Raw genomic sequence first — 25,343 nt, forward strand, 5'->3', positions numbered from 1 at the left:
CTCAAACTCATGAACCACGAGATCTGACCTGAGCGGAAGTCAAACGCTTAACTGCCTGAGTCACCCAGGTGCCCCTCGGGCGTTTTTAAGGTGGGAGGAACTATAGCAGGTTTGTTTGCCATCAGCAGTGCTAGAGGGAAAATGGACATGGAGACTTAGGAACCTGTCCTCAAGCAGGTAATGGGGGTGGTGCTGACAGTGTACAGGGGAGAGACGGATTGGCCTTGAATCAAAGAGGGGCCAGCTCTTCCTGGTAAAAGAAAGTCATACCATCTGACATTCCCTCTGGATTGTGAAAACCGCTCTTGTTCCTTCTGTGTTGGCAGTTATTGTGCACAGCATAAAAGCTCAAGCAAGGTCTTTGGACTGCAGTCTGGTATTGATGTAAATGGTAGGGCTTTCCTTTACGAACCATAATGAAGAACTGGACAGATGGTCGTGATGTTTGTTCTAAGTGGCTGGGGCCAGAGGGAGAGGACGGTGGTGGGCAGTTACAGCAAGGGATGCTGGGGAAGGATGGGGAGCCCCCTGGCAGGAGCAGCTGTGACACTGCGATTTATAATAATCTATGTGGTCTTTGCCCCTTTTCTGGCTCATAGCACCTAAAACCCTTGGAATTTTGTGCAGTGAGAGCAGAGGTGTCTTTTGTTATGTTAACGAGGTGGTTTTTGGAAAACACTTGGGTAACCTAAAGCTGGGGGCTTGTTGCCAGGGCCCCAACCTTGTAGAGGTTGAAATAGCCGGTCTGGGGGCGCCTGGGTGGCTCAGTCGGTTGAGCGTCCGACTTCAGCTCAGGTCACGATCTCACGGTTCGTGAGTTCGAGCCCCGCGTCAGGCTCTGGGCTGACTGGCTCGGAGCCTGGAGCCTGCTTCCGATTCTGCGTCTCCCTCTCTCTCTGCCCCTCCCCCCATCTCACTCTCTCTCTCAAATAATAAAACATTTTAAAAAATTGAAAATAAATAAAATAAAATTGCACAATGAAAAGTCAGTAAAAAATTTTCAGTCTACAACCCTGGCTTCTGTCCTAACTGCCGCCCCTTACTCGATGTCCAGCGAGCATCTCAGGGTCAGCAGGTTCAAAGCTTGTCGATTTCCCACCAAGAGGACTCCTCCACATCTTCGTGAAAAAGCATCACCCTTCATCCAGTTGGTCAAGCCCAAAACCTTTAGGGTAACTTTTAAGTCATCCCTGATTCATGGTTCCTCTCACAGAACCCTCTTTCTGAGTCACCATCATCTCCCATCCAGGCAAGGACATGGGCTTCCTCATCACCTGTGTCCACGCCTGCCCAGCTGCAGGCCATTCTCCTCACAGCAACTGGCGCTGCTTTAATACTTTAACTTTTCTGTGCACAGACAACAGTCACATTGCTCAAAAAAGCAGAAGTCTTCAACACTCGTCCTCACAGCTCTGTTCCGTATCTGTCTAGAACCTTCATCCCCACAAGCAACCACAGTCATTAATTCAGGGTGTTCACTATAGAGATGTTTATAAAACACACATCTCAACATGCCGGGCCTTGCTCACAGCCCTCCAACGGCTTCCTGTTACACCCGGCAAGTAACTTCCCGTGGCCTACAAGACCCTATGTAACCTGGCCCCTCTCGATAGCTTCATTCCTAAATAATGCTTTCTCTCCTCCCCTCGCTCTGCTCCAGCCACTCTGGTCACCTTGACAATCTTCGAACACCAGCTCCACTCCGCTTCTTCCTCAGGTCTTTCCACGGCTTTTCAGCATCTTCATACGGTTCAGTTCCTTAACTTTGTTCAGGACTCTGCTCAAATGTCATCTCCTCAAGAGAGCCTTCCCTGACCACCTCTGACCTCCGTCACTCGAAATTTCTTTATCCTGACTTATCCTTCCACTCATCTTTTACCTGACATCATCTGCTTCACTGGAATATCTGCTCCTAGAGGGCAGGTGCTCTGGCCTATTTCCCTGTAGGATCTCCAGCCTACAGCCATGCCTGGCAGCTGACTGGAGTTCCAGAATTCAGTCAACATATGAATGAATAAAATGAACACCGAAGTCAATGGAGAAATGAATAAAATACATCAAGTGGCCATGGCTCTCAACATTCCCAAGCGTGGACCCTTTGACCCCGCAATTCCACTTCAAACAAGATATTACTGATAATCCTATCACACACATGCAATCAGATGTACAAGGTTAGTAACCACAGCAAATGCTTGTAAGAGCCAAAGTTCAGTAACAGCCTAAATGTTTATCAATACGGAAATGGTTAGGGCATGGCACATCCACACAATCATGCCACTAAGGAGAAAAGGCAGGTTTCTGGGTGCTTGTCTGCACCACTGACTCACCACTAGGCAGGCTGCCCGCCGCCAGGGGAAAAAAATGTGGGCTTGCTCTAGGGTGAGACAGGCTTGCGTTTCAATCCAGGCCCTGCTGCTTCCTGGCTAGGGGACTTCAGTAAGGACATTCTCTTTCAGACTGCTATTTTCTGCATCTGTTAAATGGAGAAGGGGAAAAGTTATGGTGACATATATAAAACAGCCTGGTACACAGTGGGCCCAGTGTCAGTGCCAGGCCCCTTCTTTCCCCTTTTAAAGTCATTTCCACCTGATGGTTGCTCAGAGTTGTGAAACTGGCATGGAGGGTGACCTGGGATTGAAAATTTTAGTTGAGAAAAATGGGCATGACCAGAGATGAAGCCACTAAACAGGAACACGGACAGACACAAAGAGGCATCGTCTATCATGCGTGTCTCTGCTTAACACTCACAGCCTTCAGAGAATCCATCAACAGGACTCTCAACTTAGTCTGTGGACTGGTGTTTTCACTGCGCCTGTGGCAGTCTGTTGAAACAGTTCCACCTGGCACGGGTACTGAGGAAATGGCAGCAGGGATGAGGCTTGGGGGGGGGGGGGGGGTGAGCGCAGCACAAAATAATGACAACACATAGTGCTACTACGCACCAAGCACTATTCTGGGTACTTTCATCCATTTAACTCTGCCAGGAACATTATAAGGTGCCGCCAATCTCCATTTTAGAAACGGGGGTAGAGAGGGTTGAGGAACGTGGCCAAGGTCAGCTGCCATTTGTGTGAACCCAGGCTCAAGCTCTTATCCTCAGTGCTTTGCTTAAACAGTCATTCCAGAAGGAAACTGGGAGCCGGTGCTTCAGGAATGGAATATGAGAACCAGAGTAGACTTTGTGTACCCTAGTGGCTGCCTGAATTTTGTCAGAAAGTACATGTATCCCCTGTTCAGTTATAAATTACAAAAATTTTTTTAGTAATATTGCAAATGAAAAATGGTTAAATTCCCCCATTCACCGATATACATATGAATGTACGTTTGTACACACGCCCCTTCTCTCTCCTCCCCGGGGTTATTTCCCTCCCAGTGGTAACCGCGGGCTCTAGCTAAACCGCTGCGCGCATGCGCTCTCCTCGGGCCGGGCATTTCTCCCCCCCACCCCCGACTCTGGTGCGCACAAGGCTGCGCCACTGGCTTCTTGAATTTTCGACCCCTATCCCTGGGTTCCTCCCCCACCGCGGCGGGCGAGAGACTGAACAATCCTATGCCACTAGTCTCCGTCTCCCAGGCCATCAGGATCTGACCAGCCCGTCTCTGCGGCCTCACCTCCCACCCAGAGGGAATTCTGAGTCCAAAACAGTCTGGACCTTTCCCTCCACCTGGAGTACCCTTTCCCGCCCTTCAAGGTCAAACCGGACCTGGGCCCTTTCCTTCAGTGATTTGCTCTAGTTGTCTCCCTCCACAGAGCGTTATGTCTTACAGCGCACACGCTAGGTCTAATTCATTCCCGTGTTCTCAGCACTTACTCGGCCCAGGACCCTGAAATTCCTCCCTGCCGCGCCGCCCCACCCCACCCCACCCCACCCCACCGAATCCCGCCAACGCCACTGAAGAGGCGGGACTCGAACCTGCCATCTCCGGAGCCGCCCTCTCTCCCTCCTCGCTACACTCCCACATGGGCCTCAAAGCAGCGCGCGCACACTAAGGCGGAACCGTAGCGTCCGCCCTCCTCCCCTCCGTCATCCGCATGCGTGCTAAGGCCAACCACCTCCATCAACGCATGCTCAGCCCGGCTCTGACGCTCCGTTCTGGCGCGCCCAGCCCTCGGCGCATGCGCAAGGCCAGCACCCCACGGGTCCTGATCTCCGCTCCGCCCCGTGCTACCTTCTCCTCTTCCTCTTTCGGGCCGGCGTTCTTTGGGTGCCGCTTCCGGGGTGCCTAGACCGGTTCCGGAGTGACCGGTGCCTGCTTTCTCTCTCTCTCTCCCCAACGCTCCTCGTCCCCTAGACGCCATTTACAGGCCCGTGGCTTGTAGTGGAACCTCCCCCCACCAGCCCCGTCACGGAAAGCGCGCGTAGCGCTGCGCCCCAAGAGCCAATCAGCAGCCGCCTTAGGTAAGGGGCCCGCAAGCCCGCGCGAGGCTCGTGCACCGGCAGGGGGCGGGGCGCTGGGCGCGTTTCGGGGCCCCGCCCCCTTCTCTACCGTTAAACGGTTGCTCGGACGTCCGGCAGGTGTGCGTAACAGACTAGGCATTCAAGGGCGACCCTTAAAATACCGGGTTGGCGGGCGCGGGGTGGGGAGGAGATAAGTAAGGTGTAGATAGGAACTTCAGTTCGGGGAGGGCCTAATAGGGCCTTTAAACTGGCCGTCAAGTATTGCAAACGTCCTAACGATAACGTGTAAAGAGAAACAAGTCTTGGGAACACGCTCGCAGAGGGTCTACAGCTAGACCCTGTATACCCGGGAGGTCCTCCGAATCCTATGTAAATAGAAACCTAAATCGTAGGGTTCCCCATAGGAGGCTCGTAAGCAGGTGTCTAATTATTGGGGATGTTACCTGAGTAATAGAGAGACTCATTGGTTTTAGGGGATGCCCCATATACAAACTTGTAAACGTGTATTTACAAGTGTTAGAGAGTCCTTAAAAAATAGTGTAAATAGACTCTGAAGTTCTTGGGGGTGGTGGTGTGTAAATACAGAGTTGGGAATTAGAGAAGTCTCCCCTCAGAGTTGGCAAATAGACACGTAGGTTCTGGAAGAGTCCCCAAAGGGGGCATATGAAGAGATGCTTAAGCACTGAGGAAACTCCCCCAAAGAATGCCTAGTCAGATTCGTAACATCTGGGAGGTCGCTGTAAGAGCCCTGTAAATAAACACAAATAGACTGGCTTTATACATTTTGGGAGACTCCCCAGAGGAGCCTGGAAACATGGGGGGGGGGTCCCCAAACTGTATGTAGGTGGACTCCTTCTGGGGAGCTCCCCCATAGAGCTGTTCAATAGACCCAAATACTGTGGAAGTTTCCAGAAAAAAACATGCAAACGGACACTTGCTGCATGAGAAGGGGCTTCTCTTGGGGCTTCTCATTTACAAATGGACTGGAGTGCTGGGGCAGAGTCCCTGTGGAGGAATGAAAAGAGACACTGAAGCACTGGGGGGGTGGGGCTGTCTCGAGAATAATGTGCAAAGTGACCCTTAACTGCAAGGAAGGGAGGATTCCCAGTTTCTGAGGGGAATCTCTGCCAGAGACTGTAAACAGTCACTTAAGTGCTGAGTGGATCATTTTCCATGAGCATGTGTAAACAGGCCCTGCCCTCCTGTCTCAGAAGGCAGTCTTCAGCTGGGTTTGTGACGGGGTGGGGGGGTGGGGGGAGAAGAGGTCACTTGTAGCAATGAGAGGGGCGCTGGACAAGCCCCTACTCCTACATCCTGTTAACAGATACTGCTGTTCTGGAAAGCGAATCTCTCACAGGGATCTGTGACTGTGTACTTGGGTAGGAGGTGGGGGATTCATAGAACCATTTCACAGGTGGGGGCACCTGGCTGTCTCCGTTGGTGGAGAGTGCAGCTCTCGATCTTGGGGTTGTGAGTTCGAGCCCCATATTGGGCACAGAGCTTACCTAAAATTTTTTAAAAAATAAAAATGATTTCATAGGCACTTAAGAGCTAAGCGAGGATCAGCAGACTTTTTCTGTAAAGGGACAGAGAGGAATTGTTTGAGATCCTGCAGGTCGTACTGTCTCTGTCTCAACCACTCGACTCTGTCACTGGATCAAGAAGGCAGCCATAGACAACTTCTAAGTTGATGGAGGTGGCTGTATTCCTATAAAACGTCATTTACAAACGCAGAAGGCAGCCCTGATTTGGTCCGTAGCCTACAGTTTGCCAACTTGACCTCTGAGCTGTAAAGGAAATGGCCTCTCCTGCAAACAGACTGTTAAGTATTCAGAGACTTCTCTGGAATGAAGTGTAAACAGCTGGGGAAAGTCCCTCGAGGGACCTATAAAGCGAGTTAAATGGTAGGGAGTAGACCATATAGGTGGCGGTTCATTTTATAACATCTTAGATTAACCACCGGTGAGACTTGGGAGTGTGAGGGATGGCGGGCCATCAGAAACCTAAGGTAGACAGACTGAGATGTAGAGGGACACCAGATAAGATAGGGCCTTGAGTGCAGGAGCCCCACCCCAACACATGCCAGTATTAGGTAATCAAAACAGTAGTTGTTGCACTGAGGATCATGTTACTGGTTTGTAAGGAAATGCTTTGCCACAGTTTGGGAAAGAATAGGTCCCATTTTTATGTGACCCCCTCCCCCTATGAGATACAGGTTGAGGCCAAGTGACTAATAGTTGGGAGTAGTTTTGGCTACAAGTAAGAGAAGTGTAGCTGTTTCCCACTGCATCTAGAAGGAAATAACGCCAGGTGAACAGGAGACCGCCGATTTTTTTTTCTGCCACGCCAGCCTTCCTTCGTTCCTTCCTTCCAGTCCAGGGTGGCTGCTTGAGCTCCAGCCTGCACACCATATTCCTCCCAGCCAGGAGGAGGAAAGGGCAAAAGGCATGTGCCAGCATCTGTGAAGGAAAGTTTCTGAAAGCTGCTAGAACACACTTCTGGTGTCATACCATTGGCCAGAAAGAACTTAGTCACATGGCCACCTAACTGCAAAAGGTGCTGAGAGGTGTGTTCTGGACAGCCATGTGCCCAGCTCAGAACTGAGGGTTTTATTTTATTTTTTTGGAAGAAGAGAACAGATCTTGAGAGCAAGCTAGCAGTCACTGCCACAGCCACAGAGCTCTCTTGAAAGGAAGTGCCTTCTTACAGTCCAGAGTGAACCAAATAGATTGAAAAGAGTCTGTCCTCACTCTGAAATCCACCTCTCTCTCTCTCTCTCTCTCTCTCTCTCTCTCTCTCTCTCTGTGTGTGTGTGTCTCTCTCTCTCTGTAGGCAACCATGTCTGAGTCTGGCCATAGTCAGCCTGGGCTCTATGGGATAGAGAGGCGGCGACGCTGGAAAGAGCCTGGCCCCGGTGGCCCCCAGAACCTCTCCGGGCCTGGTGGTCGGGAGAGGGACTACATTGCCCCATGGGAGAGAGAGAGACGGGTGAGTGAGTGGGCCCAAGGGCAGCATCCACATATCCACTCGTTCCACAAATGTTTTTAAGCACCTGCCACGTGCCAGGCACTAATCTAGATGCTGGGGATCAATCTGTGAACAAAAGCCTTATGAAGTAAGAGTAGAGAGTGGCAAAGGGGTCTGTCCTAGATGAAGCGGACAGAGAGGGCCTCCCTGAAGGGTGGGTTTGGAGCAGAGACCTGAAGGAGGCGAGGGAATACACCGTGACAAAATCTGAGTGAAGAGCATTCTAGACAGATCGGCAAATGGGAAGGCCCTGAGCCCTATATCTGGTGTATTCAAGGAGTAGCCAGGAAGCCAGTGTGGCTGCAGTGGCCAAAGAAGGGAAGGTAATAGAAGATGATGTCGGAGAGGTAACTCAGGCCAGATCACGTAGGACCTGATAGGCCTGAGAAAGGACTTTGGATTTTGTTGAATGAAATTGGCACTGGAGGGTTTGAGCTGAGAGGCGCCATAAGCTCATGTTTCGAAGAGTCCCATGATAACCGCAGCTGTTCCTAGGTGTTGAGCAGCGTGCACGTGCAAGGTGCCTTAACGTCTTTCGGGTCTTCCTGCACTCTTCTAGCTACCCCATGAAGTAGAGCCTAGGACAGATCTGATTTTCGCTAATGAAGAGAGTGAGTCTCAGGGGAGAAAGGACTCAACCCAGAGTCCCAAAATCAGTGAGCTTTGGGGCCAGAACCCGAACCCAAATCCAGCTGAGCCCAAGCACAGCACTGGTCTGCCGGCCGTAGCGTCCTGGACTGGGAACCAGGAGCCTCGGCGTGCGCCCCGGTCCTGCCTTGTCTTCTCTCCTGTGCTGAGGTGACTCGCTGTCAGAACCTGCCCCCTGCTCGTGTCCTTTCTCTAGGGCCCCGCCCACCTCTGAGAGAGCCCTGGGGGGAAGAAGAAAGTAACAGTTGGAACTGTTTTCTGAGCCATAAAACGGTAGACATGAGTAATAATTGATTTCACAGTGAGCTCGGCTCTTATTTCTTTCCTTGGGTTACAGCATAAGTGAGAACACAGGGTCTCTTTCTTCCTGCCACACATACCCTGGACAATGTCGCCATCATCGTGCACTTTCAGCTTTAGTCCTGGATCAGCCTCTCCGAAGCCTCTTGTCTTTGCCTCTGACTTTGCCACTGATCCCTGGCAGCCTCCTAAGTGGCCAGTGGACTCCTCACGTCCTCCATGTCCCCCGCCGACCTCGGCATCTTCCTCCCATTTTTCCTAGTATCCATGACAGCCCCCTGGGCCTCATCCTGGACACCCCCTTCCCCACGTCAGTCACCCTGTACGTTGTGCCTCCTGAATACATCTCCTGTCCTCGTCCCAGGTATCCTCCTCTCCTCCCCGGACCTTCTCCCCGTCTCCCTCCCTGGCCTTCTGAAAGCCCGCAGCCTCTCCTGTGGTTCTGTCACAGCTCTTCTTCCCAGATACTTTCATGCCCTTTGTTCTTCCCCATAGGCCAGTGAAGTGAGCAGAATTGAAGTAAGTATCCCCAGTGTATGGTGAAGAAATAGACCCACTGCAGGGGCATGGCTCTCCTGAGGTTCCTCAGGGAACAAGGCTCAAAAGAACAAGGCTCAAAAGCCGATCTCCCTTTCTTGAGCAGATTGGGGGTGAGTCAAAATAAACATGAAGGCAAGGTGTGGGATCAGCCCCCTGGCTACTGGCAAGCGTAAGTGGAGCTGAGGAGTGATGAAGAACGATCAGGGTAGCAGGGCTCTCCGGATAGCGGCTGTCAGATAGTGAGCGCCTGCCATGCGTCAAACGCCACATGGACAGTTGTCAAGTTCCAGCTACGCTCAGCCTGTAGTAGTCCTGTGAAGAATTTCCTATCCCTGCTGGCCAGATGAGGAAACAGGCCGAAGTGAGGCCTTAGCCAAGTTCACACAGCCAGCAAACGGCAGGGCCGAGTTTGAACCCAGGGCTAGCTCCAGAGCCCTAGCTCCTTCCACCTGGGCTTGTCTTCGGGCAGAGGCAGCCGAATGCAGTTGTGGAGCCAGGCTGCCAGGGTTCAAAGCCTGGCTCCATTCTTTGTTGGCCACGTGACCTTGGGCAAGCCAGTTAACCTCAATATCTCCACTTGTAAAATGGGGATGATAGTGTCTATCTCACGGGGTTGCTGGTGGAATTAATATGTGAAGGCATTTAGAATTGTACCTGGCACCCAAAGGCCCTGGGGAGTGTCTCTGAGAGGCGAGGGAGCCATGCCCGAGTAACTGCCCTCCCTCACCACAGGATGGCAGCGAAGAGACCAGCACGGCGGTCATGCAGAAAACCCCCATCATCCTCTCGAAACCTCCAGCAGAGCGGGTGAGCAGGGAAGACTCTTCTGAAGGGGAGGCTGGGAGCAGTTAGGGCAAAGATCTCTCCTGCTGACCGGAACCTTCTCACTCCCATAGTCTAAGCAGCCACCACCCCCAACAGCCCCGGCTGCCCCACCTGCCCCAGCCCCTCTCGAGAAGCCTATCGTCCTCATGAAACCACGGGAAGAGGGGAAAGGGCCTGCGGCTGCGACAACCACCTCCACCCCCGAGGGCGCTGCCCCAGCACCCCCTGCAGCCCCCACACCGCCCAAGGGAGAGAAGGAGGGACAGAGACCCACGCAGCCTGTGTACCAGATCCAGAACCGAGGCATGGGCACTGCCGCACCCGCAGCCATGGACCGTGAGTTGGGGCCTGGGCAGGAGCCTGTCGAGGACGGTTAGGAGCTGGACCGCCCTCACACAGACCCTCACCACATCCCATCTCCTGCTTTCTCCTGTCTCCAGCTGTCGTGGGCCAGGCCAAACTACTGCCCCCAGAACGCATGAAGCACAGCATCAAGTTGGTAGATGACCAGATGAATTGGTGTGACAGCGCCATTGAGGTACTGAGCGGGGAGCATGGGTCTCCCTGCTTGAGCTTCCCCGGGTCCCGCGTCTCACTGCCTCCACCCCACCTCCCCACCGCCACCCTCTTGGCAGGTGATACTGGACTAGACAGCTTTCAGGCAATTGCAACAATGAGAGAGAAGGAATCTGAAAGTTCTCACCTAACCAGGGCTGAGTTGCAGTGGCTTGCAGTACATGGGCTGTGCTGGTTGTTAAAATACTGAACAGCCACGATACCGGTTGGCAAAGAGGGACTCCCGCTACCACCCAGATGCCCTGGGACCTCCTTCACCATCTCCTGCCCCCGCAGGTCAGCCTCCTAGACCCTGCTCCAGTTCCCCTCCTGATTGATCGAAACAACCCATGCAGTACCAGTGTTAACTGGTTTGAACGTCACTCCCAGAGGCTCCCTTTTCCATCTCAGTGGCCCCTGCCGTAGTTCAGACCTCACATCCCTGGACCGGCATGCCTACCTCCAGACTCTCGGGCTTCATTTCTCCTCTCCTGCTGCTTTTCCCCCCTAGACCCGTCACATCACGTTGCTGCCCAGATTCTCCCAGATGTGTCCCTTCTCCTTCTCCAACAGCTTGGACTTACTAGGACAGCATGCCGGGTCTGTATTTTACCCGGCCTCCTTCCTTTCTATGTCCGCTGTCCTATTGATATCAACTGGAGGGCCTTAAAACAAAACAAAAGCCAGCGTCCAGGCCTACCCTGCACTGTCAGATTAGAACGCCCTGCAGTGGTGACAGTGTTCTGTATTTACACTGTCTAGTATGGTAGCCACTATCCTTCTAAGTGGCTATCGAGCACTTGTCCACATATCCCCATATGTGGCTAATATAACTGAGGAACTGAAGGTTTAGTTTTGTTTCATTTTAATGAACTTACAAAATTTTGCTTTAATGTTTATTTTTGAGAGAGACAAAGCACGAGAATGGGGAAGGGCAGAGAGAGGGAGACACAGAATGTAAAGCAGGCTCCAGGTTCTGAGCTGTCAGCGCAGAGCCCGACATGGGGCTCGAGCTCAACGGACCAGAAGGTCATAACCTGAGGCAGAGTTGGACACTTAACCAACTGAGCCACCCAGGCGCCCCTAATTTTAATGAACTTAAATTTAAATGGCCCCATGTGGTCAGTGTCCAGCTTATTGAACAGGGCTAGCGCTAGGTGTTCTTTCTGCTTTAATGTGTCTAGGGTTAGAGCCAAGATTGGCTTCCTTTTTAAAAAAAAAAACAAAAACAAAAAACTCCAGTTGATTTTTAAGGAGCCTGTTGAGGACGGCTCTCTTTTTTTTTAAAGCGTGTCTCTCGCACCCCCTAGTGGTGAAAGGCATCAGAGCTCGTGGCCCAGAGGTGAAGGTCTTAGGACTCTTAAATCCCGGACAGGATCCAGGACAGACTGACCTCCCCTTCCTCACTCTTGTCCCTTTTTCACGCTTCTGCGTGTTTTCCTGACCTGCCAGAAGCCGAAAGTCCTCCAGGAGTCTGCTGCAGTAGCCCTCGGATACCACATCCTGTCCTTCCACCTGTTCTTCATTCCTGTGCCTTTCTTCTACTCTTCCCCAAAGTCAGGTTTCCCTTTTTGCCCGCTGTGTTCCTGCGGCACTGACTTTCCATTAGTTTCTTGACCATGCCAGGCTCTTCTCCTCTCGGGAACCCTCACAAATGTTCTTCTCTGTGCCACCGCATACGTACAGGGGCCCTTTGCCCAACTGAGGGGATCGGAGGCGTCAAAGTTTTGCTTCCACATCCGACAAGGCAGGCGGGCCGGTCTCTGCCCCCCCACCCCACCCCAGTCTCACTCCCACTCCAGCAGCTGACAGATTTACGAGGCTCACATTCCTTCATCTTCCCACAGTACCTGTTGGATCAGACCGATGTGTTGGTGGTTGGTGTCCTGGGCCTTCAGGGGACAGGCAAGTCCATGGTCATGTCATTGCTGTCAGCGAACACTCCTGAGGAGGACCAGAGGTAAGGGGTGTGGAAGACCAGGAGGGAGGTGGACACCTACCTGGAGGACAGGGAGGGGTGGGCCTGGGTATTGCAAGTGGTATTACCAAAGGACTTTGGGAAAATGTTCCACCTCCCTTGGCCTCAATGTCTTTGTCAGATTAGGGTGATTAGGGCCTGGACTAAATCTTTGTGTGGCTCCAAGATAACCAGTCCTGTTTCTCCCTCCCTTCCTGCCTCGCCCCAGGGAATGGTACAGAGCCCGGCTTTGGATTTAGGTTGACTTCAGTCTCAGCCCTGCCACTCACCAGCTAATTGACCTTGGGAATGTCGCTTCACTTCCCAGTATCTCACCTCGTCATGTGTAAAGTGGGTTTTTGGAGGATAAGATCAGGAAGGCAAAGTTAACAAGAACCTGACACAGAGCAAATGCTCATAGGATACTGGTTGCTAAGACCTGGTAAATAGAACCGGGAAAGAGACTCGAATGTAGGGCATGGGTTCTAGACCAGCCTCGGTCCTGCATTCTTGAGTAAGGATGGGGATGATTGTGAAAATAAAAGTATGAAGTCACAGGAGAGGATTTGGGGGAAGAGAGAGCTTAGGAACTAGGGACCAGAACTGAGGGCAGGGAAGGAAAAGGAGAAAGGCAGGGACTAGGGAGGAGAGACATAACCGGTCTGATTAAGGACGACTCAAACTGGAGAATGAGAAAGGGATTGTCTAGAAAATGTAGGGGTTTGGTTTTTGTTTTTGTTTTCCATAAAGCAGGTGATACTATCTTGCATTGCGTGGATGCATATCAGGGGGTCCACGAACCTCCTCCTAACAGTATATGAGGGATTTTACATCTATCTGCAGTTGGGCTTTTCTTCTAGGAAATGGGTCTGTAGTTTCCCCCAGATCTTAGAGGGTCCGATGGAGACCCAGAGCAGGTTAAGAACCACTATCGTGAGACTGTACGTCCACTAGAACCAGAGCTGTGGGGCTGCCCTTCCTCCCAGGTCCGTCTCCTCTCTTGTCAACTTGTAACTTAAGCTCACCTTGGCTCCACCTGGGAACAGCTCCAGCTCTCTCAGATAGCATTCTTTCCGTCTCAGCTTCCACCCCCAACTAGCAAATTTCTCCTCCCCTTCCCCCGGCTTTGAGTTCAGATTCCTGAGCTAGAGACAATTCTACTGGCCTGGCCGTATCTTTTGTGTTTTTTTATTGTTTAGTTTATTTTGAGAGATAATGTGAGTGGGGGAGGGGCAGAGAGAGAGGGAGACAGAGAATCCAAAGCAGGCTCCACACTGCTGGCGCAGAGCCAAACATGGGGCTCGAACTCCCAAACCATGAGATCACGACCTAAACTGAAGTCAGACACTTAACTGCCTGAACCACCGAGGTGCCCTCTGCTTATGTTTTTGAGCCACGTCAGCCCGTGGTGTGGCGGACTTTGGTGCCAACTCTTGCCGTCAGGCCCCCTTTACGTTAAGAATTCATCTGCTTCTCCCTTCCTTCATTCCTATCTCCTGGCCCAAGCCTCCGACATCTCCCCTACTGAATGTCAAGAATCTCCTCACTGATCTCCCTGCTTTAGTTCAATTCGGCTAACATCTATTGAGTGCTTACAGCGTGCCAGGCACTGTTCCGGGCACTGGGGATACAACAGTCAACAGAACTGGCAAGAACCTTTGTCCTGGTGAGCCTTCATTCTAATCAGGGTGAAGGCAAACAAACTACGTTATTTGACATGTGAGAAGGTGATACCCAAACGGGAAGGGATTATAGGGAAGCTGTGGTTGGTGCTGGATTACAGTCCTAAACAGAGTGGTCAGGGAAGGCCTCGCAAAGAGGGACACTGAGCACAAGCAGACTGGGAGGAGGGAGAGCTTTCTAATCAGAGGGAATGACAGGAGCCTATGTCTGAGGCAACAGCGCTTGCCTGGTGTGTGTGCAGAATGGCATGAAGGCCCTGGAGCTGGCGCGGAGTGAGCAAGAAGGGAAGGCCTAGGCGGTCAAGGTCAGAGAGGATAAGGGAGGCTACGGCTCACCACATAGCACAAGGGGGAGCCTTTCAAAACCCACCTCCAGTCCTGTCACTTCCCTACTTAAATGTCTTCAGGGCTACTCCAGGCTCGTGGGCCAAAGCCCCAGCTCCTTACCAGGCCCCACAGAGGCCTGTGCTCCCTCTTGTTGCTCCCAGTCCCCCTGTTCTCCGCTTTCCCCTCTCCCCACACTGGTCTTTGATTCCCCACACGCGCCACCTGCCGTCCACCTGGGACAGTCTTTGCTTCCATCCTCCACCCTTTAACTTAATTAAAGTCGCTCAATAAACTCTTCTGTCTCTCACTCTCAGTGTGGTCATCTGTCTCTTGTACGGCAGCCCTTCCCAGCTCTCCCAACTGAGCTATCCCCATCCTGAGCGCCACACACCCCTTCTTCCTACCGCTCACAGTTACTGATCTGTGTTGATCTGTAAGCTAGAGCAGGAGCTGCTTGGAAGCAGAGACGGTCCTTGTTCCCTGTCGCATCCCGGTATCTGGTACATCAGAGGCCTTCAGTATGGTGTTGTTAAGTGGGTGTCAGACAGCGTAACACGCCTCTCAGGGAGGTGGGGATTACCTTTTGAGAGACAAATACCGTTACCCTGATTTTACAGATTGAAAGAGAAAATCACTTTGTCCAGGTCGCAGAATGTGACCCAGTTGAGCTCCATGGTCTAGGGCAAGGCTCAGCTGTGCCTGCTTTGGCGTCATCTTCCGGTCCGACGCAGATAGAACCGAGGGAGACTCTCCTCCCAGGGGAAGAACTGGGAACAGAGTTCTACAACCACCCAGCCTCTCGCTGTGAGGGTGGAGAGCTCTCAGTGCTATATCTCCGGGGCCCGGCCCATGGCAAGTGCACTGGGTAATTCACAGCTAACGATTACGTATCGCTGCCTAGCAGGCATTTTCCTAAGGGCTTTACGGCAGTTAGCCTCATAGCAGCCCTAAGAGTTTTGAGACTGCTGTTATCCCCATTTACAGATGAGGAGGCCAAGGAGAAAGAAATTAAGGACTTGCCCAAAGCCACAGAGCCAGGAAGAGGCAGAACTGGGATTTGAATCCCAGCGGTCCAACAAAGTCCTGACTCTTAAACACCTCACTCTACTGACTTCATTAGATGGGTTAACAGATCTCCTTATGGGTAAAGGTGAAGTCATGTGGAATAAAATGTGGTTCTCCAGACAACAGGGGCCACAGGTGGAGGGCTTTGTAGGGGGCTTTGAGAGCGTAGGGAACCACGCTCATTTTACATGGTTGCACTCTGGAGGCATCAGAGGCTGAGAAGCGCGCCTCTAATGCATCCCACCTGCTTCTCTCCACAGGGCGTATGTTTTCCGGGCCCAGAGTGCCGAGATGAAGGAACGAGGGGGCAACCAGACCAGTGGCATTGACTTCTTTATTACCCAAGAGCGGATTGTTTTCCTGGACACACAGGTGCTGACCTCCACGTGCCCGCCCTCCTGCATGCCACCTTCACATCCATCCCTGAATGTTGTTAAGCCAGAACCCCGCTTGGATTCCATGTGGTCCCAGCCCAGCCATGGGCACGCTAGGTGCTTATGGACAAGTTGTGTCTTTTCTTGGCCTTTAGCACGTTTTCAGATTTTGCCTCCCTCCCCTCCCATCCATCGTATACACAGTAGCCTAGAGAATCTTCTAGCATAGTGGCTAAATATGTGGGCCCTCGAGGCCGGTCTGTGTATGTCCAGGTTCTGCCTTTAATTCTTACCATTTGGGTGATGTGAAGCCGGTGTTTACCCCCCCTCAAACCTCAGTTTCTTCGTCTATAAGTGGGGACGATAATCGTACTCAGCCTCACAGGTTCATTGCAAGGCTTCAGTGGAACGGTCCAGGCAGAGTGGTTGGCACAGGACCTGGCATGTAGTTAGCGTTCAGGCCCATCACTGTCATTAGAACTGACCTGTGTGTTTCTGGCGGCTTTCCTCATCCTCTCTCTTGCCCCCAGGCAGAGTCCCCATTCTTCAGCGTGGTGTTCAGGGCTCGTGGGGCTCACCTCCTTCAGACTCCAGCCTGCCCTCTCTGGCGTAGTCTCTAGCTCCACCGGACGCACCACAAGGCCTCGCCTTGATCCCCCTCCCACCCTGGGCCGTCCACATCCTGTTCCCTTTATCCGAAACTACCCTTTATCTGAAACTGCCTGTTCCTCAGTTTTCTTAAGTGGGAAAAACATCATTGCCTACCTCGTAGGGTTGTTGTGAGGCTTCGGTGAGTTAATACAAGTAGAGCCCTAATGGCAGCGCCTGCCATGAGGTTGGTACTTCATACTTTGCTGTCAGTATCATGAGCATGAGAACACTCTCTCTCCCCTTGCCATTTTGCCGGGCTAATGCCTTCTCCTCCGAGAAGACTCTGCCGGGGCATCGCCTCCTCCCAGAAGCCTCCCCCTCCTCTGAGCCCCCACTGGTGCCGCGTGCGCCTTCCATTGTGGCACTGACGTATCACAGCCTCTTCCCACAGCGTACTGCTCCCACTCCCCACCTGCCTGGAGCGCTTTAGGGAGGAGCTCTGTTGGTCAGGGCCCGGCCCCTACGTGGTTCTCCCTGACTGTTGATGGAGCAGAGTTCTAGTCACCATAGTTGTGGATGGCACGGACAGTGAAAGCCCACAGATGTGATCTGTGAGTCAGGCCCTGTGCAGGGGCCACTAGGGGACCTGGAGACAGGCTGAACTGCCATGAGCTGGGTCCAAGGCCCATGTGGAGCAGAACAGAAGTTAAAACAGGACAGAATAGAGCATGCAGCTCTATTGGGAGTTTTAGAAAGCCAGCAATTGGGAAACTGTCTTCCTTAAAGAATTCCACTCGCTGCAGCAAGAAGTCAGTAAGACCACCAAACTGATTGCACTCTTGTGGCTTTTAAATGGAATGTTCCTTTAAGAAAAGGTGATGCACTCACCATGGATTCTTTTACACCCACTGATGCAGTTTTTAAATCCTCACCAATTTTCACACTAAACATCGTTTTTTGACCAAAGTAATTATCTTAGCAAAGTTTTGAAAGCATTTGAAACAACTAAGAAAAGGAAAGTGTCTTGAAGGGACATGACTCATGCAAGCCAATATTACATTTATTAGCACTAGGAGAGTTCTCTTTGAGCACGAGGCACTTGAGAGGGGTGATAATTCATAAAGGAGCTGGGGGAAGTATATCTGCTTTGAAACATTCTTCTTTCACCCCCTCTTGCTGACTAGCTCTTACTCATCAGAAACCGCCTGTGTTTCTGACCTTATTTTGCCCCGAGAGAGGCAAGGTGTTGGCCTTCAACTTGCGGAACTTGGGTGGCTGTGACACTTAGGGTCCCGGCCTCCAGCCCCTGTTCCCGACACCCTCTCTTCCTTGCCGCAGCCCATCCTGAGCCCCTCCATCTTGGACCACCTTATCAACAATGACCGCAAGCTGCCTCCAGAGTACAACCTGCCCCACACCTACGTTGAGATGCAGGTGAGGGGACCAAGCCGGACCTAGGGAAGGTCTCACCCTTCCCCCTCGAGATTCGCGGTGGGGAGTTGGATATGGGTTGACCTCGTTTCTGCTTCATAAAGAGCCCTGGGTGCCCCAAGAGCTGTAGGAAAGAATAGCACTGAGAGTCCTGTCAGGCTCACCTCCTGGCTGTGCTCCTCAGAAGAGTCATTTCCTGCCCCCTCCCCCTTCAGGCCTCGTTATCTGCCTGGGTGAGATGGGAGTGATCATTCCCATCTTGCCCAATTTAGGGATGGCCTGTGAAGGAAGTGCCAGCGGAGTCTGGGCACACAGTAGGTGCTTAACGGCTCTGAGGCTCTCACCCTGCTGCCCCTTCAGCTAAGTCCTGGGAGCAGGGACCCCAGTCTGGGTAGGGGGGACCTCCAGCTCGGTCACCCCTTCCTGCCCCCTCTCAGTCGCTCCAGATCGCGGCTTTCCTCTTCACGGTCTGCCACGTGGTGATCGTTGTCCAGGACTGGTTCACAGACCTCAGTTTATACAGGTGAGCAGGTGGCGGGGAGGGGTGGGGGGGGGTGGGGGCAGGGAGCGAAGGCAAGAGATGGGGATCAGAGACTCGGCCACTTGCCTGGGTCTCATACGTTCCACACAGTATCCATAGGGACCCCTTTAAAGTCTGAGTTGCAGACGCATGGGTGGCTCAGTCAGTTAAGTGTCCGACTCTTGATATGGGGTCAGGTCACGATCTTGCGGTTGGCGAGATGGAGCCTCGAGTCGGGCTCTGTGCTGACAGTGTGGATCCTGCTTGGGATTTTCTCTTGTGCTCGCTCGCTCTCTCTCTTTCTCTCTCTCTCTCTGCTTCTCTGCCACTCCCCCAGTCGTGCATGCTCACACATGCATGCATGTTCTCTCTCTCAAAAATAAACTTAAAATAAAATAAAACGTGAGTTGGAGTGGGTCACCACCACCTAGCAGACATACACATGCTTACAACTCCCCACTGGCTTTATACATCACTCAGAACAAAATCCAAAGTCCTTCTCATGGCCTACAAGGTCCTCCACGGGACGGTCCTAGTCTCCTCATTGACCTTCTCTCCCACCACTTTCCCTCGCTCCCCCCATTAAAGCCCTAGTGGCCCCATGGCTACTCCTCGTGCAGCTTAGGACCTCCGCGCCGCATCCCTCAGCCAGAACACTCTTCCTACAGACCTCAGATTCCCTCCCTCACGTCGTCCCACCTCAGGCCTTCCCCGATCTTATAACATAGATCTTATAACATCTTATAACATAGATCTTATAACATAGAACCACCCCACCACCACTCCACTATTACGCTACTGTGTTTTCCTTCATTGCATTTATCACTCCCTAGCAGGACATTGCAGATCTTTTTAGGGTCTGTCTCCCAGTCTGAGTCCCTGGTGCCTCACACAGTGCCTGGCACAAGGTGGTTAATAACACGTTTGTAGAATGAATAGCATAATCAGGAGCGGGCTTGTCCCTCTTGTCCATCGCCAGGCACATGTACTGTACCCGGGCAGGCAGGAAGGGGGAAGGAGTCAGGATCTGGGGAAGGAGTCAGGATCTGGCCGGAGTCCTGCCTGAAGCAGCTGGAGCTTTTAGAAATGCCCCCTGGACAGAACTGGCTCAGAACCTAAGGCGTAAGGGTTCCTCTTGGCCTCAGGCCCCAGGGGATAGCTGTGCGGAGGCCAGCCGCCTTGGGCACAGAGCCCAGCCAGAAGGAAGGAACAGGAGCTCATGGGGAGGGGAGAGCTGAGCCAAGGGAAGCAGATGTCTCCAAAGTAAGGCAGCCCAGGATTTGAACCCCAGGTCTTAGCAGGTGAGTGGTCTATTTTTCCTTAGCTCCTCATAGGCAAATTGTTTTATGCGGATTAAATGAGTTTAAAGAACTTAACAGCATTCGGTGGTAAATGGGAATGTAATGTTTATGTTAGTAACCCTGGGGGTTGGGGTGAACTGTGGGTCTGGTCTGGCCAACAGTAAAAATGACTTTCTGGGAAAACCAGCCCTTGTGACCAGATCTAAATGTCTTTTTTTTTTTTTTTTTTTTTTAATGTATTTTTGAGAGTGAGAGTGAGGGAGGGGCAGAGAGACAGAGGATCTGAAGTGGGCTGTGCGCTGACAGAGAGCCCGATGTGGGGCTCGAACTCACCAACTTACCAACTCTGATAACCTGAGCCCAAGCCGGACATTTCATCAGCTGAGCCGCTCAGGCGCCCCTAAGTGTCTTATTTCTGAAACACCCGCGCTGCTACCATCACCATAGTCTATTTGAATTCATTCACGTGAGAGGAGTATATTGACCATTTATGGATGCCATTCCCCGTTCGGGGCACTGGGGACACAGGTGTGAATTTACCAGACTGCCCTGTGGAGTTTGCATTCTGATTGGGATATGGACTCGGCCCGGCACGTGGCAGAACCTTGCTTTTAATCCAGAGCCTGAGGTGGGCTTCTCGGCAGGGAAACCCCACGAAACTGTGGACAACACGTTTGTATGTGTGTTCGTGTGAGAAGAATGTCCGTGCTTTTTATCGGATTCCCATGAGCCCTTCCTTCAGATAGCAGGTTTATTTTATTTACATGTCTGGAAATTTTATTTTAAAATGGCATAAACTGAAACTTAGGTCCATGCAGAAACTTGCACATGGATGTTTATAACGCAGTTTTATTCGTAATTGCCAAAACGAGGAAGTGATCAAGGTATATTTCAGTAGGTAAATTGATAAACTATGGTACATGCACACAAGGGAATGTTACTGGAAATGCGTTATCACGCCGTGAAAAGGAGGAAGGTACACACTCTTGAGTGCGTATTACTAAGTGAGAGACGCCAGTTTGAAAGGGCTAGTGTATGATCCCAACTCCATGACGTTCTGGAAAAGGCAAAGCTGTGGGGACAAGTAAAAAGATGAGGGGCGGATAGGTAGAGCATGGAGGGTTGTTAGGGCAGTGACGCCGCTCGCTGTGATGCTGTGTGGCGGGCACATGTCCTTTTTGTCAAAACGCGCAGAGTAGACAACACCGGCAGGGAAGCCTAGTGTGTAGCATAGCCTTTGGGTGATGATGATGTGTCACAGGCTCATTGGAATGTTGACAGTGGGGGAGGCTATGTGTGGGAGTGGGGCGGGACATTCATGGGAATCCCCGTACTTTCCACTTGGTTTTGTGGTGATCTTACCAATGCTTTAAAAAATGAAGTATTTTTTTAATAGCATAGACTCATTTAAAAACGCATACAGTTGACACGGATCCATGGATTGGTGTCTGAGAGAGTTGTCTCTGAATTCCCTAAAATCCCCTAAAATCGGTGTAGCTGTAGCTTTTATCAGATCCGCAGAGGGGGCCCCCTCCCCAGGCTGTGGGACAGGGGGTGCCCATGCCAGAGCACCAACCTCTCGCCCTGAACCCCAGGTTCCTCCAGACAGCAGAGATGGTGAAGCCCTCTACCCCATCCCCCAGCCACGAGTCCAGCACTTCCTCAGGCTCTGACGAAGGCACTGAGTACTACCCCCACCTGGGTGAGGGACTTGACTGGGGCTGGGGGGGGGGCGGGGGGATGGGGGAGGGAGAAATCAGGGGGAGGGGGGGAAGCAGGGGGACGGGGGAGGGGCGAAAACCAGGAGCGCTGGGGAAGTGGGGAGCTGGGAGGAAGCAAGTCAGCAGATTAGCTGCTTCTTCCTCCAAGGTTCCCACCTGGCCACCAAGGGCACGACCCTGAGTCTGGGTCCAGCTCCTTGATCAGAAGGGGAGCCTTTTATATACAGGATCCACATCAGCCCATTTCTCTGTCCCCCGCACCTCCAGCACAGACTGGGGGCGAGGGGAGTGCTGAAGTAACCCGAGTGGCCCCAGGTGCCCTGCTTGCCCTGTGGCCTCACACCATCTGCTCGCTCTGCTCTACTGTCACACTGCCCTTCTGCAAACATCTCGTTCGTTTATGACACCCCAGGCAGGGTCTTCCCTACTTCCTCTGCCTCACCAAGTCCCTGGTGCCTTTCTGTCTTACTCCTGATTGTGTGGCTATTTTCCTCTTCGGTCTTTTCCATCAGACTGGGGGTTCCTTGGGGACAGAAACCGGGTCTCACGTCTGGGTCCCCTGCATCACCCAGCACAGGGTCTGGTGCTAAAGCAAAGTAACATGTAACATAAACATTTACAAGAGCTCTGAGCCCAGGGGTAACGGCAGATCTTTGGCCCGAGTGGGGAAGGCCACACGGCCAAGCCCCAGCTGCCTCACGCGACTACATCTCTCTTCCCACCCCTCCAGTCTTCCTGCAGAACAAAGCTCGCCGAGAGGACTTCTGTCCTCGAAAGCTGCGCCAGATGCACCTGATGATTGACCAGCTCATGGCTCACTCCCACTTGCGTTACAAGGGTAAGGGTCCCTGAATCACCCCCCAGGCTGACCAGTGGCTCTTGACTCCTGCTCTGGCCCGTGGCCCAGACGTCCAGACTGGCCTCCTGATTCTAGCTTGACCATCATGTGTGTACCTCCCCTGCCCCTCAGCATAGTATCTGTAGGCTGATAGGTTCTCTCCTGCAGGTACTCTGTCCATGTTACAGTGCAACGTCTTCCCTGGGCTCCCACCTGACTTCCTGGACTCTGAGGTCAATTTGTTCCTGGTGCCCTTCATGGACAGCGAAGCAGAGAGTGAAAACCCACCTCGGGCAGGTATGGTTGAGTCTGGTCCACAGGGATACCAGTTCTTCCCTGGTCTGGTGGGAGATACAGGTTGCCCTGGCCTGGGGTGATAGGGACCCACAACTGGTCTGAGGGGAGACTCGTGGCTTGTCCTTGAGGTGCTTGGACCCTTTCTTAGGAGTGTGTTTCCAAGATGTTGGAGTACGGGAAGAGCTGGGCTGGGTCTGGACATGGAGGTACTCCTGGAATTCCAGCCCAGGATACTGGGTGCCTGGGAAAAAGGAAAGGCCCTCTGACAGGCTGTCCCCCCCACCCCCTTATCGTCCCCACCTCAACTCTCCAGGACCCGGTTCCAGCCCGCTCTTCTCCCTGCTCCCTGGGTACCGTGGCCACCCCAGTTTCCAGTCCCTGGTGAGCAAGCTCCGGAGCCAAGTGATGTCCATGGCCCGGCCACAGCTGTCACACACCATCCTCACGGAGAAGAACTGGTAAGAGCTCCGGGCAGGGTGGTCAGTGTGGGGGCCCCCACCCTGGTGCAGACTGGAGGAAGTTCTCAGTGATCTCTCCACATCTCGGTTCCCTTTTCTGGGACGCTGATGACTGCTTCCACGCTGGACAGCATGCTGTCTCTTAAGTCCTCCTGAGTCGCCAGTAGGGTGTAGGTCTTGTCACCAGTTTTACTAGTGGGGAAATTGAGGCTCAGAGAAAGGAATTGTCACATAGTGATGTCACATACCGGTAGCTAGGTGCCATTTGATGGCGAGGAGTAGGACCAGTGAGCCCAGTCAAGCTCAAGCGTTTATTCTGAGGCCCTGAGTGCGGAAAGCGTGGCCTCACAGGAGGGGACGCTGAAATGTCCCCACAGGAGCTGCATTCTCCAGCTCTCACTGGATGGTACTGTCTCCCTGCGCCCCCCCCACCTTCCCTCCTCCTGTGCCACCTGGCTCTCCCCACTCTGCTTTCACAGAGCCCCGACCTCCCCCAGCCCCAGCCCCAGCCCCACATGACCCTCTGTGTCTGGAGCCCGCAGCAGGTCTGCAACATCGAATTTCCAGGAGACACGGAAGTTGGAGAGAAAGAGCTTGGCCGGGTGCAGCCTCTAGCACGGCTCCCCCGGGGTCTGTGGCTGGCCGTGGCCGGAAGGGGCAGGGAGCCGTGCGGGCGAGGGGGCTCGGGGCTCTACTCTCCCACGGTCTGTAGCAGGGCCCAGCCGGGTAGAGGGTCATGCAGCTGTCAGACGTTTCTGATCGCCACAAGACTCTGGAGGGAGATAGAGGTAGAATCCTGACCCTCAAGTTGGGGCTTGAGGCCTTCATTCCAGACCAGGTGCCTTCCTCTTTGCTCACCCCAGGGGAGGCGTCAGAACCCGGGCCACTCCCATCGGCACTGTCATCTGCCCCACATCCCGGTCCAGGAGCCTCCGGGGTCAGGTCATGCAGGTCGTACGCAGGACCTGTTTTTGCACCTGGCCCGGGTCAGCGCAAGGCTGGCGGGCCACAGCCAGGGCTGCTGACCACTCACCTCCTCCCCCAGGTTCCACTACGCTGCCCGGATCTGGGACGGCGTAAAGAAGTCCTCTGCCCTGGCGGAGTACAGCCGCCTGCTGGCCTGAGGCCGAGGGGAGGAACGTCATGCAGAGAACCCCCCTCTGGGTCCTCACGGATGGTGAGGGAGCACACGCGTCCTGCCCCCCTGGTGGGGTGGAAAGTGGCGGCAGGTCTGATGGACGAGGGACCACGACATCCTCTCCCAGAGACGTGAGGCGTCCAGGGCCAGGCCTCCCATCCTCAACGGAGTGTTGTTCAGGGGCAACTCTGAGATCCCACCCCCAACCTGGGCCAGGGCGGCCCATCTCAGTCCCCTGCAGGGACAGGCAGTGGGAGTAGTCTGGTCACGGAGAATCCCAGGTTCCATCTTGACCTCCCTCGGCAGGGACAGGAGCAACAGGGTCCCTCTTCCCTGACTCTGAGCCCTTTCCTATAAGGTGCGGCAGGGTCTGGGGAGCTCTTCGTTGGGGCAGGTCTGGTGGTTCGAATAAAGAGTCATGCAAGCCTGTTCTGGTGCTTCTCTTCTTCCCGTCTCCCCAGCATGCTGTCCTGGGGACCAGGGCAGATTTGGGTCCTGGCCTTTAGGGGGCAGACTACCTGCAGCCACCATTGGAGCCTGAGTGAACTTGCCATGGGGACACTTTCACTGCAGGTTGTAGAATTGTCAGGAGCTGAGGAAAACCAGTCTCTGCTAAGGAGGAAGCCCCTAGAAAAAGGGGTATTCTGTTTCCTGCGGTGACATCAAGTCCCATCTCTGTGCCATGGATAGGAAAAGACAGTGCCCTCCTTTGGCTAAATGCAGTGACTACCTTCGTGTCGTCTGCTCTCAGTTGAAGACAGTGCCTGCCTTTGGTGAAATGCCTCGTTAAATGCAATGCCTGATTCAGTATACGGTTAAAAAATAGAGTGTGTCTTAGTTAAATACGGTGGAATACAGGGCTTACCCTGAGTTGAAACAGGTTCTACCCTTATCCAAATGCTCGTACGTTACCCTTAACACACAGCGCCCACAGTTGGTGAAGTATGGTGGCTCCCTTTGCCTACAGAGCTCGTCTACTCTTGCTTAAAAGTAGTCTCTGCCTTGTAAGTCCAGAACCTACCCTCAGTTAAGTACACCCTTCACTTCAATATGGTACCTACCTCACCTACCCGGTTTAAATTCACTACCTCCTAGCTTAGTGTTTCCCCGAGTGCGTCTCCAAGTTGGTCTGGCCACCGCACCCATCCCAAATTAGTCCCGACCTTCGAATCACGCCACCTCACCCTTCCCTAACGCGGTTGGTTCCGTCACCAGCCAAGTCTGGCTGCCCGCTACCCCATGCCCCTTTGGCCTCCTTGCCTTCCTCCTGCCCTTGAGCGTACCCGTACAGTCCTGGCGTCCTTGTTGTGGGAATCCTGGGGGCGGGGCGGGGGGTGGTGAAGAAAAC

At 53.1% G+C, this 25,343-nt stretch overlaps 1 protein-coding gene across 4 annotated transcripts; it reads left to right on the forward strand.

Moving 5' to 3' along the window:
* Positions 1-4,286: 4,286 nt before the first annotated feature.
* Positions 4,287-24,424, forward strand: SMG9 (SMG9 nonsense mediated mRNA decay factor). 4 transcript variants are annotated; one of them, XM_060651354.3, is made up of 14 exons: positions 4,288-4,400; positions 7,233-7,388; positions 9,648-9,722; positions 9,812-10,076; positions 10,181-10,278; positions 12,143-12,255; positions 15,587-15,698; positions 17,630-17,725; positions 18,160-18,245; positions 21,139-21,245; positions 21,995-22,102; positions 22,271-22,399; positions 22,713-22,857; positions 23,903-24,424. In XM_060651354.3, the coding sequence occupies exons 2-14, from the start codon at positions 7,239-7,241 to the stop codon at positions 23,979-23,981; spliced, it is 1,563 nt and encodes a 520-aa protein (XP_060507337.1). In that variant the 5' UTR covers positions 4,288-4,400; positions 7,233-7,238; the 3' UTR covers positions 23,982-24,424. The 4 variants fall into 4 exon arrangements, with proteins under 4 accessions (XP_060507340.1, XP_060507337.1, XP_060507339.1 ...); XM_060651356.3 differs by lacking the exon at positions 4,288-4,400 and adding an exon at positions 4,451-4,519; XM_060651355.3 differs by lacking the exon at positions 4,288-4,400 and adding an exon at positions 5,695-6,221.
* The last annotated feature ends 919 nt before the right edge of the window (positions 24,425-25,343 follow it).

Source organism: Panthera onca, chromosome E2 (assembly GCF_046562875.1).
Source record: "Panthera onca isolate mPanOnc1 chromosome E2, mPanOnc1 haplotype 2, whole genome shotgun sequence".
In the NCBI taxonomy this organism is placed as follows: Eukaryota; Metazoa; Chordata; class Mammalia; order Carnivora; family Felidae; genus Panthera; species Panthera onca.